At 44.6% G+C, this 16,713-nt stretch overlaps 1 protein-coding gene across 7 annotated transcripts in view; it reads right to left on the bottom strand.

Annotated features, from left to right (window-relative positions):
- LOC118221208 (centrosomal protein of 170 kDa-like) overlaps positions 1 to 16,713 on the bottom strand; it is a 50,371-nt gene that overhangs the window by 32,003 nt on the left and 1,655 nt on the right. For all 7 annotated transcript variants that reach the window (XM_035406047.1, XM_035406051.1, XM_035406048.1 and 4 more), the window contains exons 2-6: positions 6,759 to 6,904; positions 3,197 to 3,286; positions 2,096 to 2,174; positions 1,126 to 1,184; positions 242 to 395 (exon numbers count right to left, since the gene is read on the bottom strand). In XM_035406047.1, the coding sequence (XP_035261938.1) occupies positions 242 to 395; positions 1,126 to 1,184; positions 2,096 to 2,174; positions 3,197 to 3,286; positions 6,759 to 6,863 (487 nt within the window). In that variant the 5' untranslated portion in view covers positions 6,864 to 6,904. The remainder of the gene's footprint in view (positions 1 to 241; positions 396 to 1,125; positions 1,185 to 2,095; positions 2,175 to 3,196; positions 3,287 to 6,758; positions 6,905 to 16,713) is intronic.

Raw genomic sequence — 16,713 nt, 5'->3', positions numbered from 1 at the left:
TATGAAACTCCAGTGGCGTCTGCAGGTTTAACTCCAGTCGTGTAATAACATCTCAGAACCAATCAGATGACGTGTTTCTATGATGGCGTTTAATTCCCAGCTCCAGAGGAGACCTGCAGGTTCTGCTTACAAACATTTAGTCAGCTCAGAGAAAGAAGGATTACATCAGAGCCCCTCTGGGGCAGGACCCCGTCACCCTGCGCAATGAGCCCTCAGAAAGACCCCGTCCTGCCCCGCTCACCCGCCATCTTGTCTTCGCTGGGTTTGGCAGCTCCCTCCGCGCTAGCCTCCGCTGCCTTGCTGCTCTCGGCTGCGGTCTTGGGTCCTGACGATTTGGACGTCTCACCTTCAGATGGCTTCTTAGGCAACTGCAGCTGACTGCTGAACTTCTCATGCTGACCAATAAGAAGGTAGGAGGAGGGGCCTTCAGAGCCAAAAATATCACCACACGTACATCGACCACACACACACGAACACACACAAACACAAACATGCACAAATGCACACACATGCATGCACTCACACACACATATAATCACACACACACATACACACACACACACACACACACACCCATGCACATTCTCACAAACACATACATACAAACACAGAAATACATACTCTCAAACACACTCAAACACTCTCACACACACAAACACACAACAGAAATGAAGCACAGCGCTATTATAAGAGCTGTTATTAAAAGCTACTGAGAGTCAACAATGACATCACCAGCCTCTCGGATACACTTTCAATCTGACTCTCCACCATCAAAGCTGAGATAATTTTCCTTACACCAGCTTCTTCTTTGTTTGAGAGCCTTTTGGGTGCAGTAGTTACATCAAAGAGACTTTCACATTTCAAATCTAGACTTATGACCACAAAATCACAGAAGCACAACATACAGATGTGACTGTCCTGAACAAAGTGTCAGTTTTTAAAACTAAAACCCCAATACAAACTGAACTGAATTGCCAAAAGGGAGATAATGGACTGGCATTCAATAAAACTTCTGCAAAGTTTGGTAAAGTTTAGTTATTCCGAAAATAACCGTGAATGTCTAATAAAGAAGACAAAGTGAGAAAGAAGTTTCTGGAAAGACATGTTTTACAGCATCTACTGTACCTTCAGAGCCTCCTCTGGTACGTGTAGCTCCCCTCGAACCACGGTGAACAGGTTGGTATGTGAGGCGGGTTAAGAACAACATTGAGTACCCCAAACACTGACATTGTGTACCCCAAACACTGGTGCAGAGAGTACCCTAAACTCTGACACATCGTATACCCCAAACTCAGACCCATAATAGGGGTGGGGGCCTCCCTTCCTGGAGGGCTGTATCTGTTTCTGGTTTTTGATTACACCAGTTACTCTCATATTTTAAAAATAATTCAGAGTAGAAGTTGGCATGTAATCCAAAAATGGATATGATTCTCCAAAAATGGAGGTCCCCTCCCCTGTTCTACAAAAACTGCTGGTTTAAAATATCTTTCTGGAAAAAAAAACAAGCAATATACACTTCGAAATCCAAAAATACATGGTAAGTCCAACAAATTGAGTGCTATTTACATGTTAGAGAAATTTTATAGAACGTGAAATGTATACAAATAACTACATATACAGCGTGAAAGGGAGGACAGGTATTCAACATATTTTATAAAACACATGGTACATATTGATGTAACCACAATTTTTTCTTTTTTATGAGAGATGAAGTGACATTGGCTCACTAGGCAGGCTCTGAGGACAGCTGTACCACCACCTTACTGGTATAAAACTGAAAGGAGCTCCACCAAACACAGAGCATGTTGCTGACAGCCAATAGATCAACAGCGCAGTTGACTGGTCGATATTTTCGGGATGTACTTCCTGACTCCTTGTGGCTATTAGCAGTAAGTACATTCCACCGATCACGGTTGTTGCGTTGTTCTATAAGTTATGCTCTGTGATAGGTGGAGCCACTCTCTGTTTTTCTATCAGTAATTGGATGCCATGACTGCCTTAATACTGTTTTATTTTTTTCCTGAAAAGGGACAGGAAGTGGCTCACAAGCAGTGAGACTGCGGGCAAACACACCATTAAGGCTCTGAAAGGATATCATATCCAAACCTCAGCTTGTCATCGATTTTCAGAGTAAAGTACATCTGTTCCTGGATCCTGACATCATTCACAAATGTCTGTAAAAACACAAGATGACCAATTTAGTGCGCAGAACCAGCAGCTTTCAGGAAATGATGTCATCACTGAACAAGAAGCAGATATTCACAGTTATGAAGGGTCACCAGCACACATGGTAATCAGCAGGTTAGGTTATTTGGGTGATGTTATTTTTGGAGATAAATAACCATTGTGACCCCCTCCCCCCCACCCCCGAAGCATGTAAGACCTGCAGCCACATCCCTGACAGTGTTCAGTGTTGTGCTATATTTGCAGCTAGAATCACACTCATGCTATTTAAGCCAAATCAGAACAGAGGTTAAAGTTTAAAGGTTAAAGAGACTAACATATATATACATATATGTTACGAATAGCATTGGATTTGTGTATGTTTAAATTTATGACCAACCTTATCTTCATTGCACACTGAATATACCTTAAGATGGGAGCGGGTTCCATTACGAGCTGACAGCATTCATTAACATGGCAGTCAGTCAGCTAATTTATCTCCCTGTAATAGTGAGCATATGCTAATGCTAACGGCTGCTCTGCCCGCGGGCCATCCTGGGGGGTGTTCTCACATGAAATGCCCACAGGCTGTCGCGCAGCTATTCTTGGATCGAGTTTTCTTTCTTTTTTTAAAAATCGCTCTTCCTCTTCACATCCTTCCATTGCTTCATTCCTTATCCATATTTCCATCCCTCTCCTCTCACCATCACTCTCTTATATCCCTCTATCCCTCTCACATCCCTCTCTCACACCATCCACCCTCTCTCCTATCCTTCCATTCCTCCCTCTCTCACTCTGATTCCTTTCTCCCTTCTCTCATCTCCCTCTTATTATTCTCTCTCAATTCATCAAACCCACTCCCATCACTCCATCTCTGCATCACTCTTACATCCCTCCCTCACTCCCCTTCTCCCTCTCTCCTTCCATATCTCCCTCCATCCCCTCCCAACCCACCATCCCTCCTCTCCGAGGATCAGATCTGTCTCCTTCCCTCCCTCCCATCCTTCTCTCCCTCCCTCCCCCCCTCTCTCACCCCGTTCAGGCTCCCCAGGTCTTTGACTTTGTGTTCGTCCGTCGCCGGTTCGTAGTTGATGACGGCGTGCTGTTTGTCCACGCTCCGAGACTAAAGACGAAACCACACAGATAAACAGCAGTCAAGCCGCAGGGCGGGGAACACAGCTTCACTCATGGAGGGTGAGGGAGGGGGGAGGGGGGGGGTATGGCTGGCACAGCAGTAGAGAAGAGAATCGGTCACAAACACAAGATTTATTCACCACAGGTAACTCGCCTTCCCTGGTTTCGGGGGTCTGAACTGATTTCTGATTTTAATGTGGAAACAAAAAGCAGCCACACCCTGCAGTGCAGTTCTGCAGGAGCAGGGGCGAAAGACTGCTGTCTTTTCAAATCAAATGAGCTGACCAGAGTCAATCCAGTATATCGTGCCCTAATAATGCAATATATTCTGACATATGAAAGACATGGCATTTAGAAGTAGCTCAGAGAAGTGTGCTATAATATGCTCTGATGGTGTAGCTACACCATGCAGGGAAGAGGAGAAAAAAATCTCACACGCAGGTGACGTGCCAATTAAAACAGCCCGTGTGATCCGTGGATAATGAGGCGGCAGCTTCGTTAAGGCCCTGCTGGGGGGAGGGGGGGAGGGTTAGGGGGAGGGCGGGGCTGGAGGCAGCCTCACACGCTCACATAAGCACTAACGCACTGGCAGATGCTAAAAATGCAGCCCTCCGCCATTCTGAGAATTTCCGAAAAATGCACCGTTAAGGACTTTTTCATTTACTGCCAAAATAAAATAATGGCTGACATGCAGTTTTTTAAAAGACAGGTGCTTAATTAGAGCGTCAACAAATGAAAACACAGTTATGATGTGGTCCATGTTATTACAGTATATACTGTATATTCCATATTGCATGGAATCATACCCAACAAGACAAATCTTTTATCAGGATCTCCACAGATGGACAAAAAGACAATTAAATATATATTATTTGATACCAAACACAAAATACCTCCCAAAATAAATGCATCTATAAGCCCTAATCATAGGTTGCGACATCTCATGATTATGTCAGTACATCTGACATTTCCATATCACCCCAACAAAAATATTCTGACAGAAATGTGACAGTCATTGGTATGAATGTGTGAGTGAATGGTGTGTGTGCCCTGTGATAGATTGGCAGCCTGTCCAGGGTGAATGCCTGCCCGTCATCCGATGCACGCTGGGATAGGCTCCAGCAACACCCAGACCAGGATAAGCGGGTATAGATAATGGATGGATGTTCATAACGCCTTGAAAATGAGCGGGAAAAGAGGATGACGCTCTGGCTTAGTGAGCTACGGCTCACCGGGTAAGTTCTGTTCCTCTGCGGTTAATTTGGTTAATTAGCCAACACGCCCTCGTTTAAAAGATGTATCAGCTGCTCGAGATCGAATCCAAGAACGTGGGGAATTTTAGAGTTCCTGCTTGCCGTTCAGGAACTTTAATTACACCCACAAAGCTTTGAATGGGTGCTACACATGCTTGCAACCTTCCATTTAACTAGAATTAACACGTATCCTGAATACTACCTACATTTATGCTAATGTTTGCTGGCACAGTCTTACACTTGAACAAATCTCCCCAAAATATGCTGTTATGGAGAACTCTTGCTTCACCTTTGGAAGAAGGATATGATTAAAATCTCTCTGCTCCGCGACTTCAGCTAGGTCATATGGGGGGTCAACTTGAAAGGCTAAACAGGGCATTCCTTTTTTTGCAACTGTGCCCCAAAATAGAGACTCATTTAAAAGTGTCTACAGTATTTTTGCAGCAGTTTTGAGGGTTTTGCAGTCCAGAGCCTCTCCGGTCTCTCCCTTTAGTGAAGTCCTCAGCAGACAGGAACAGAAGCAGGCCTGTGGAATCCAGTGCGAGCGTTTAAGTTCATCGTCTATTCGCTGTGTGACATCTCGCACGCTATCAGCACGGCTCAATGGCCTACTGCAGCAGGCAGCTGAACCGGTAAGCCGGCCGTCGCTAGCCAGCTTGTCTGCAAACTCATTCCCTCCTCTGCACATTCAAAAACATATTCCTCAACACATGCCAACCTACTGCCAGCTTCTGAGGAACTTATCCCTCTGAAGAGTAGGTTTTTTGGAATGTTTTTCAAAATTCTAAGTCAGTGTTCTAGAACTCCATTGCTTTCAGCATTAGAATTTTCAGTTAAGAACATTCTAATTATACTGTATATCTGTGATCTTATACCTTAAAGGGTTAAAATGGTGCATGGTTTCAAAAGTAGAAGATCAGGAGAAAGTCCCAAAAGGGGAAGAGAGAGAGAGACAGACGGAGACAGAGAGAGATGGAGCCAGTGGTTAGACAGACTCTGAACAAATGTCAATCAAACACAGCCTTTCTCTGACAGGATGATGGATTCAGCACTGCCAAAATGTCAGCAAAGTATAAACCATAGAAAAGGCCAACAACCTTATAAGGTATGACAAAAATAGCACGATTAGCAATCAATCTGGTATGCAGCAATGTGTTTAGACTAATCTGGTCTTCAAGCAGCAAAAACTGAGGTGGTCTCCTTACTTGTAGTATCAGCTCAGCAATAACAAGCTCACCTGCAGCATAAGCTCACCTGTAGCAAGCTCACCTGTATCAGGGGCTTACCTGTAACAACCTCACTGGTAACAAGCTCACCTGCACCATTAGCTCACCTGTTACATGTAGCAAGCTCATCTGTTGCAAGCTCACCTGCAGTATAAGCTCACCTGTAGCAAGCTCACCTGTATCAGGGGCTTACCTGTAACAAGCTTGCCTATAGAAAGCTCACCTGTATCAGGGGTTTACATATAACAAGTTCACCTGTAAAAAGCTCATGTCTGCAGGATAAGCTCACCTGTTACAAGCTCACCTATAGCAAGTACACATGCAACAAGCTCACATGCAGCATGAGCTCGCAGTCCTATGGCATCCCGCAGTACAGGTTTACCTGTAACGCGCACACCTGCCTCACCTGCAGCATGAGCTCGCAGTCCTCTGGCATCCCACAGTACAGGTTTACCTGTAACCAGCACACCTGCCTCACCTGCAGCATGAGCTCGCAGTCCTCTGGCATCCCACAGTACAGGTTTACCTGTAACCAGCACACCTGCCTCACCTGCAGCATGAGCTCGCAGTCCTCTGGCATCCCACAGTACAGGTTTACCTGTAACCAGCACACCTGCCTCACCTGCAGCATGAGCTCGCAGTCCTCTGGCATCACGCAGTACAGGTTTACCTGTAACGAGCACACCTGCCTCACCTGCAGCATGAGCTCGCAGTCCTCTGGCATCCCACAGTACAGGTCTACCTGTAACGAGCACACCTGCCTCACCTGCAGCATGAGCTCGCAGTCCTCTGGCATCCCACAGTACAGGTCTACCTGTAACGAGCACACCTGCCTCACCTGCAGCATGAGCTCGCAGTCCTCTGGCATCCCACAGTACAGGTTTACCTGTAACCAGCACACCTGCCTCACCTGCAGCATGAGCTCGCAGTCCTCTGGCATCCCACAGTACAGGTTTACCTGTAACGAGCACACCTGCCTCACCTGCAGCATGAGCTCGCAGTCGTCTCTCCCCACAAAGATCATCTCGCGGGGCAGGCGGTGGCGGGTGCCTCCGCTGCTCACCAGGAACCAGGAAGTGAGGCTCATCTCTGTCCGCTGGGCCGTCCCGGCTCGGGGCCTATGTCATCCTGCGGGGGGAGGGGAACAGGATCACAGCGCCTTCAGGACTGACCTATCTTTATACAGTCTATGGGACTGACCCAGAGTAAGGGCGTAACTTTAGCTTGAATATCGGGGGGGGGGGTTGAAAGGCACAGACCCTGAGAACTGCAACCCTCTATGGGGGTGGGGGACATGCCCCACCAGAATCATTTTTTCTAAAAGAACAGCTGTGAAATGATTGTTGTATCCCAGTCACAACATGAAATCCCCATCTTTATTATATGAAAAGATTTTTCTCATTATCCTGCTATATTATGGGGGGGGGGGGGTTAATGTGGCCTGTTTTGTGATACTGGGGGGAGGGAGGTTTGTAACTCCCAATCTCCCCCATAAATTACACCCTTGACCCAGAGGCACCTCTAACATTTAAAATATGGCTTCCGGGGGTCCCTGCTTCCTGCAATCCCATAACGCTTTTCTCATGAATATTTAATTAAGTACAAAAGAGACTTTGTGTCATCACATCCCCGCAGCTCTGAAGCGGGAACAGCCCATTTGAGCTTGTTGGTCACGGCGCAAGTTCTCTGTGATGAACGCACAGCCTTCACAGGACCCAGGCCTGCGACGTGTAGAGGACACCGCTGAAGACTAAATAAATGAAATGATGGAATGTACGTCTACGAGTCAAGAGTGATTTCGGTAATACACAGCGGTGCTGCAAGGCACATTCCCTAAATTAGCTTCTTACCCCTCCTGAAAGGCCTCACAAACCAGGCGCAAAACACTATACACAATAGCAAACACTTAGTACAGTGTTAACACTCAGCATGGCGCAACCACCCAACATAGCGCTAAAACTCTCAGCTCAGTGACAACACCCAGCTCAGCACTAATAGCCACTTAGCTAAGGCTCAGTTCAGTGCGCACTTGCTAGCGCGCAGTGTGCACGTACAGTATTTTAAGTAGAGTGGGTTGGAGGTTGAGGGCTTTCTATTACTTTTTTGCCGCTTTGATCTTTTATTTCCGAAGTGCTTTGAACATTAGCTCAAACGAGAAAATGACTTCAAACTTTATTACACAGAATATAGTTTATTACATTATTACTAATTTATTACAGCTAAGCTGAAGTCTCCGAATGACTGCGGGGATCACGCGCTCGCTAAACAAAGCTGGCCCGAGGAGCAGCGGTCTTACTCCAGACCGCCTCAGCCAAACAGGGAAGTCACATTATTCTTGCCTGGCTGAGGTCCTAATAACAACAGCACCTCCAGCCACAGAGCTTCAGAACGTTAATAAACCATATGCCCTGTACTTGAGTTTAAAGCCTCGTTTAATTTTAACTCCTGGTTCTGGACCTCCAGAACTCCAGCGAGCGAAATCACAGCCCAGTCTGTGAAGCAGAGGAAATCAGCGGCGCTGACCGCACGCATCAAAGCCCGAGCTGGGCTGCCAGTTCTTTAGTTCCGCTCGGAAACGCTCTGAAAGCCAGGGAATGCCCTCGCTAAGTAAGCAGCTTTCCCGCAGCGCACGCGTCATCCTGGCAAAACCGTTCCAACAGATGAATGTTAAACGCGCTAAGACTCTTTCGTAGTAAACACGCGCCTACACCCAGGGAAATATAAACAAGCCTTCTGTAAACACCCTACTGCAGGCCTGCACTGCTCTCAGCAGACGGCTGAATTACAAGTTTTCAGAGTTTTTAAACAACATACAAAACAATTTACTTGTATATTTTGGCCTGCAAATTGAAGTGTTCTTTCTTTTTTTTTTTTAAACAATGATATAAATAAACTGATTGGCCGCGTGGAGCACATGATTCAGCATTTGGCATCATGGTTGAACAGCATACAACGGCAGCGACTAATATCAAACTTCCACAACCCAGCACGCGGCATCATTTTCTGGGCCAAAGACTGATTTGGTCATACTGTGCCCCCCCTCCCCCCTGCCCCCGGGCGGTGCTGACACAGTGCTGGGCTTGTTACCGGCTGACTGTGCCGGCTTTGTGGAGAGAAGACAGGCGGAGACGCAACGCAAGTGGCCAAAAATGTGATTTACCACAGAGACAATTCCTGGAGACTAGCGCGAGCGCGTCTTCAAAGCCACCCTGGAAGGAGCTCTAATTAACGGCCTCACTAGCCGCTTGACTATAGCGGCGTGACCCAGAAAAAAAAGCATTCCTTATTTACAGGTCAGGTATTCAGACAGAACAGAAACTAATCTAATTGCTACTCCTGTGGTGGAGTTAACCTAATATACTGACAATTAAGTAATGGTGCCATTTACACTATGGAAGACTTTTATTCAGTTATTTTTATTTCTATTACTAGTAAAAAAAAAAATGAACAAAGCAAGTGGATCCCATGTGAATTAAGTTCTGTGTGTGAGTAGATCCCATGTGGGTACAGCTTTTTGAGAGTGGATCCCATGTGTGAGTAAAGCTCTCTGTGTGAGTGGATCCTGTGTGAGTAAAGATGACCTTTTAGTGTGAGATACTCACATCCCAACAGAACCATATCCAGATGAATCAACATCTGCAAAAGAGGCTACACCACCCAAATGACCTCATCATTACCTCCCCATGACCTCATCACAGCTCAACGGCTCGGCCCTGGTTTTAACAGCCAAACGCACTTCCTGTATTGACACCACTATCTCTATGGTGAGCTAGGATAAGATCATAGCAGCTGGGGCTAAAGCAAAACTAAGATCTAGCCTACAATGAGTCTTTGCCCCTTTCAGATAGCAGGGAGTTTTTTAAAGGGAGAATAATATCCTTCGCCCACAGAATCCTGTCATTAGCAGCTTACATGGAGAGCCCAGTAAGGGACGAGACTCAATTTTATTTTACCATTAACTGAGCAGACTGACATTTGGAAACGTGCTGCTTGCATGCCTCTCCTTCATAAAGCTGCTAATGTACTGGAGAGACTCAATTTTAGCACTTTACTCTAGTATGAAAGAGCTGTTTTCAGAGACGAGGGGCAATAAAATACAAATTAACTGAATGAACAGTTCAAACACGCGCACACACACACGCACGGACGCACGCACGCACGCACATACACGCCCCCCCCCCCCCCCCCCCTTAAGCTGACGTGGAGTGAGTTTGTTTAAAATGGCCGCTGTGCTTCTTCTCTCAGGTGGGGGCTACACACTGGCGGGGGTTGAGGAGACCCCCACCCCCTACCCCGCCTTCACTGCAAAAAATTTGAGATGACCACACATTTCAGAAAGGCCACCGCAGGGTCTCTTTGATACTGAGAGCAGTGAGTTCCGTTTCATGTTTATGCTTCAACGTGACCCAGTTTTACAACCCCTCCTCATGAAAAATACACAGATGCGCCAATCATTGGGGAAGAACATGTTACTTTTAAATGAACCCGTTTATAATGAGACAAAGGGCTTTTCTAAAGTAGTTTAACATGAGGGCACATGTACGGGGAGTCCAAATGTACACAGGTGGTTTGAGAGAAATTTCGCCTTTTAAAGAAAGCTTATTTCTGTAATCTTGAAGTTCACCTGAATTCAACTGACGAGAACTGCTAGAGTTCCAGCAGGGCAGAAACCCATTGAAAATGTCCATTAAAATGGAATTATTCCAGTGGAAAAGAGCAGTTTCAGCCCAGCTAAGGAATCAAGGGATGACACACACACAAAAATGCACACTCATTCTGCCTCAGTGTAATAATAAGCGTGGAGTTAGGCTACTTCCTGCTATAATGAGGATTACAGCCACGCTAATGGGATTATGCAGTCAGAGGTCTGCCTCGAATCCCTGTTCCACATTAAGGAAACAGGAGGGATGATGGGTATCTATGCCGCTAGAGTCACATCCCTGACCTACACTAGCATGCAGTAGCATAAGCAGCTACATACTAGCCTTTTACTGTTAGCTTGGCTGCACTGTGTCATGGTCATTCGAACAAAGAATCTGCTCTTTACATGGCCAGGTCATTTGTTATTCTTGAACACTCTAACCAATAAAATAATATTCCTGTGGGCAGAAAAAACAGTCACTATTACAGTACTCACTAAATTTTTCATTTTTAATCTTTATTTTTTAAAGAAGTAAATTTTTATTATGCAAATCTCCTGTGCCGAGACTCTCTTAAGATCTCAGTGCTGTAATAATGGCGTGTTGCTTTCGGGCCCAGTTGACCTGCGCTCTCAAATAACACGACAGCGTCGCTCTGAGCAATTTAATCTGAGCAGCCTCCGGTCCACAGGGCCCTGAACATGGCAGAGATGAAAGTGTAGCCAGGCGAAGACCTGCAGTGCCTTAAAAAAAAAAACCCAAGGGAAGTAAACACTGGCTACATACAGGCAAATACGCAGAAAATTTGTCTTTTTTTATAAATGCATAATACAGGATTCAGGTAAAATACAGGGTTTTAGTTAGAATGCTCTGCATGTGAGAGAGGAAAGGGTGTTCTATGCGATCTAGAGGACAGCAACATAATAATGTGCATAATTAGAGAGACTGCAGAAACTACCATATGGTCTGAGTCGAAAAAAAAAACGCACACAACAGGGTGGCACATTGATGTCGTATGCAATAATGCACTGAGAGAGAGGGAGAGGGAGAGAAAGAAAGAGAGAGAGAGAGAGAGAGAAAGGGAGAGAGAGAGAGAGAGAGAGAGAGAGAAAGGGAGAGAGAGAGAGAGAGGGAAATGCAGCATTAATACAGCCTCTGCTGTGCCAGGAACAAATGCTTTTAAGAACATCCTCCCTTTCAATAATAATGAACATATATTCACCCATGACAAATTACATTCCATGTGCATAACCAGGTGCCGTGATTCATGTACGTAGCACATATGGTCTGTCTCAGTGGTTTGCAATTCTGTTCCCGAAGGATCAGAGTTTATGCGCGTTTTCATTTCTACCAATTAGCCCCGGCTCAATTAGCTAATTAGTTCTATACATCAACCCCAGTGCATTCATGGACTGCACCCCAGTAAAACATTTCACACAGAGACATAGGCTTATTCAAGAGCTTATCAATAAGTGCAGCCAGATAACACAAATTAAATTAATTTGTTAATTAAATAAATAATTAACAGCAGAATCTGGCATTAAAATCCTGAAAACAGGCACCACCCTCCTTGTCCAACCTTCTTGGTGTAACTACAGATCTAAGCAGGAATTGTCTCTGTGTTTCTGACACAGTGCAGAAACATTATGGAAGGTTTTGTTTGGTGTTCGAAGAAAAATGGCCCACAACCCAGAAGGATTATTCACAAACTACTGCCAAGTTGTAGTTTCCACACTGTGTGATGCTGAGACAAGCTGACTTTTACACCAGAGCTCAGCATTAATCTGGATGACCATTTTATATGACCTCAATAATAACTGGAAGAAATGCAACGTTCATTTGCAGGACAGCTGCAGTGACACGTGATGTAAAAAAAAAATGTGTTTCAGACCCTCACACTTCATCTGTTCGTTTTTGAGTTTTTGGCCATGTTCTCCCCTGAAACGAGCCAAATTCCTCGGAAAATCCCAGGACACTGTCGCTGTGCGGGACACGGAATCACAGGTTCAAACCCAAAAGAACGCAAGCAGGAATAGCATGCTTATGATACTAATAGAGCTTGAATAGATCTACGTTAATTAACCAGGGAGCACATAATAGCGCACACACACAATACTGAGCTACAGCTTGTAAGCTTGGCTTTTATGCTGAGAGAATCCAGCTCGGAGAAAAGTCTGAGAGCTCAGATCATTAGCTGCTGTTCTCCAGTCAGCATTAATGGGCAGGGAAGATGCACAGTAGAAGATGCACAGTCATGTCTAATCGTGGAGTCAATTCATCCCAAGTTTGTTTAGCGCCAATTAATCAAAATCAATGTCGTTTTGGAGCCACAAAGCTGGAGAGGTCAAAGGCTGATTCTGTTCTGCAGTGGGACTCTGCACGGCCATTGGACCTGAATTCTTAATAACAAACAGTTTTAGCTTCGCGACATTTCTGAATCTGTTGCAGCTCGAAATTAACATAGAGCGTCACACGGGGACAATGTCCTAAGGAGTGTGCCGTATCTAGGGCTGTTCTCATGAAATATTTTACTTGTTTAATAATAACAAAAACAACAACAATATTATTGTTATTCATAGTAGTAGTCTGGATAAGTGTCTGCCAAATGCCTGTAATGTAATGTAATGTAGTCATCATCATCATATTATTATTGTTGTTGTTTATGTGTTGCACCTTACACTCTCAGAAGAAAGAGTTCCAAAACGCTCCACTGTGTCTCATCTCAACTCACCGCAGAAAATATATTACAGAGCTCATGCTTTTTCTCTCTCCGTATTCAGAATTATATCCTGTAAATGAAGTGGATTTCAGAAATATGTCCAGATCCTCAGATGCTTTTGAAGGCTTTGCACAGCTGGCTCCGAACGATAAGAGGCGGGGAAAACACCTTTCAAATCTGAGAGAGGGCTTAACCGACTCTCAGTACATCGTTTTTGATAGCTGAATGAAATCCCCAGACTACCATCAGACGCCATCAAAGCCACTCGCTACAAAGAGCCGCAGAACTTCATGAATTTCCAACCATTTTAAACACTAGCCTACATCCTACACTCGCCCTTACATGTCCATAAGCCCATGTGTTCCCTACTTTTAACTAATTATCTATAAAATATTTTTAACAAAAAACCTGATCTTTATCTGCTGAAAATGAGGCACTAGCTGACACTGATGTCAAGCGAGAGCTAGTATAAATTATGCAGGCTATACCTTTTCATATAGACTGCCATCACAGACCCACCCGTGGGGAATTTGGATTGGAAACCCTCGGAGCAAATGAAACCTCATCATAAGAAATGTGAACACTTTCAAATCTCAAACGCAAAGGTAGAGCCCTCAGACGACGCTCAAGGTTTGGCTTTAAGTGGATCAATTACTGTAAGCAGCTTTACAACAGAACTTGAAACAGACGCTAGCATCTCCACTCGGGTAAACACAAGGCAGAGACATTGAAAAATTACACTTGAGTTTAAGGCAACAAAAAAAAAAAAAGCCACAGTCAGCATGTTTGAGCACCGTTTCACATTCGCGTAGGATTCCTCTTCCTTCCAAGAGGTCTGGTTGAAATATAAGACTGCATGCTCCAGACCCCACACTTAAAATAGATAACCCAGCCAATATTTCCAGTGCGCCCTTCTCAAAGAGAGAGAGAGAGTGAAGCCAGTGAGAAAAACAGTGAGACTCCACCTCATCGGCAGTTATAGATACTATCCAGTCTGTAGGTCATCAGAGCACTAGCACAATTTAGTCAGGAAAAAGGCAAGCATTGTCTGGCTGAATGGCCTGTTCTCCTCATTTATGTTATGTTATGCTAATTTATGTTATGCCACACTTTGCATTCTTCTAAAGACGGTGTATTTTCACCTGGACGTTTCTCCCAAGTACCTTTTAGTTAAACCAGTTTCCTCCTGGGAACGCTAACAAATCCCACGCTGCCACCCGTAACTAATAATCAGGAGAGGAAGCCCGTGGACACGTGTGCAGTATTCCTGAGAAACTGCTAGCGATATTACACTTTTTAAGCCACGCTACCCTGGTTATATATAACACCACGGCCTTACAACGGGCTCGCTGCATTCCTCAGATTCATCACCTATATCCATCTGCTCAGCTGCGCCGAAATGACTCGAACCATGAATTATCCCCGGCTGCGCAAGTGTAATATGAGTTATAGATTTCAGTCAGTCGATCCTTCCCCCCCCCCTTCTCCTTCATTTTCTGGCCGTGGACTGGCTCTAATGCACAGGGTGTTCAGGCTTGCGCGTGCGATACTCCCCGTGGGGGAGTTTTCATGAACAGGACAAATCGATGAAGACCAGGGGCCTGCCTCTCTCCTTCCGCCTCTGCTGCTCAAAGTACAGACACTTCAGACAGAAACTAATATAAGAGCTGCGTCTGTCTGACTGGGGCCCAGGGCACGCGATTGTTCTCGGTACTCAGTACACGCTTAGGTCCTTTTCAGAAGGAGGTTTAACAGATCATACTGCTCAGATCTGTGTACCATCAAACTGCCAGACAGACATGAGAGACTAAGGTTCATGTCGTGTACATGAACCTTAACTTTGGATTTTGAGCGTGCTACAGGTGCAGCTGTGTATATATAGGTTATCGGTCAACTGGCACTTCCTTTTGTTACAATACAATGTTGTTTGTTAAGCGATTGATTATAACAGAGTCCTGGGGACATTGCGCTTTTGTATTCCTGAGAATTACACTGATGTTCTCCACTACTGTATGTCACTCTGGATAAGACTGTAATGTAATGTACCTGCCACCATAGCCAGAGATTACACCTCGTAGACTGGTATTAAAACTACTCATCCTCTTACCTGCTGGACAGTTTATCACATGAGGGATCTGATATGTGTAACAGAGTGTCACAGCTTTAAATAATGCCTATAATGCAGACCAGCTACATACAGTAAGAGTCAGAAAACAGACCTTAAATGTTACAAATGCTATAAAAAGCTTAGTGTTGCTATGGGTCTCATCAGGTAAAGCTTGACATTCAGCAATCTGGAAAGTTCTATTTCGGGCACCTCCACTCCGACACTCCCGAGTCCAGAGTTAATAGACAAGACATGTCTGCTCAAAACCATTCATAACTTTTGAACCTGTTGCCATGGAAAGTCGTTTCATTTTTTAGCAGCAAGTTGTGATGTGGACCGTGTAGTTCCTTACTCAATAACATTTCAAGACTTTTTCAAATGAAAATTCGAGTCTGGTCTAGTCTGCTGTCACAGTTGTAATTTGAAGTGGGATGCAATAGCCATTTTCCTGGACTACTCTGCCGACACACAGAGAGGAGAGAGAGGCTTGTGACTGGACAGCCCTGACGGGAAGGGGAGGAGCCTGCTACTGTTTAAAAGAAAACTGTTGTTGCTGCTGTAACGGACCACAAACACCAATCCAGTCTAAATTGGGCATGCCTCGAGCATTACAGACATAGTGTATTTTGAACTGCAGCACAAGGAAGCGTCTCTAAATTCCAAATGCCAATGTTCTTTTTCGATCCACTGAATTTAAGTTGCGAGTCATTTCTTTTTTTGGGACAGTTGGGCTCCAAGCGGAAGCATGGAATCAGGGCTCGTGTTCATAATGTATCTCAGATTAGCAGTGCAGATTGGGGACCATAATGAATCAGGTCGAGATATGGACAGGGGGAACCGCGATCCTAGATCAGCACCCCTGCTCTGAGATGCTTTATGAATACAAAGCCTCAACACACTGCTCTGTGTTCAGGACTCGAGCTACAGCCCTTTGAAAATGTGAACTATTCACATCACATTTAGCTGACAGGTGTTATTACTGTAAAACTTGCATTTAGCATCGCTGTTCCAAAATTATGCAGTAGGTCAGTCTGCTAGTCTGACCCCAGACACTGCCTCTCAATTGCATTAGTTAAATCCCGTTTAAAAGCACTTTTCTAAGTTGGTCATCCAGTTGTTTTATATTACTTAATTTTATTTATGTATTGTGATTTCCTTTACTGCATTTTTGTAGCTTAGTTTTATTGAATCTCTTGATACTAATTATATGGTTATCCTTACTATCCTTTTTATTCATTTTACACTTTTATCCTGAGTTGTGAAAATTGGGATAATGTATGAAAAGCATTATACAAATAAATCCATTAGTATGGCAGAGAATCAGTGCATACCAACGTTTTAACGGTCTCTTCAATATACACCATTGCAAAGGCGTCCTGCTGAGTACGTTAGAGAAGGCTTATGTATAAATGTTTCAGAAGCGAAGGTCACGTTTCACTAAAAGACATGTATACATTACACTGTGTCTTTA

Source organism: Anguilla anguilla, chromosome 2, assembly GCF_013347855.1.
Source record: "Anguilla anguilla isolate fAngAng1 chromosome 2, fAngAng1.pri, whole genome shotgun sequence".
Classification (NCBI taxonomy): Eukaryota; Metazoa; Chordata; class Actinopteri; order Anguilliformes; family Anguillidae; genus Anguilla; species Anguilla anguilla.
The sequence above is the reverse complement of the archived record's forward strand: the minus strand, read 5'-3'. Positions and strand labels throughout refer to the sequence as shown.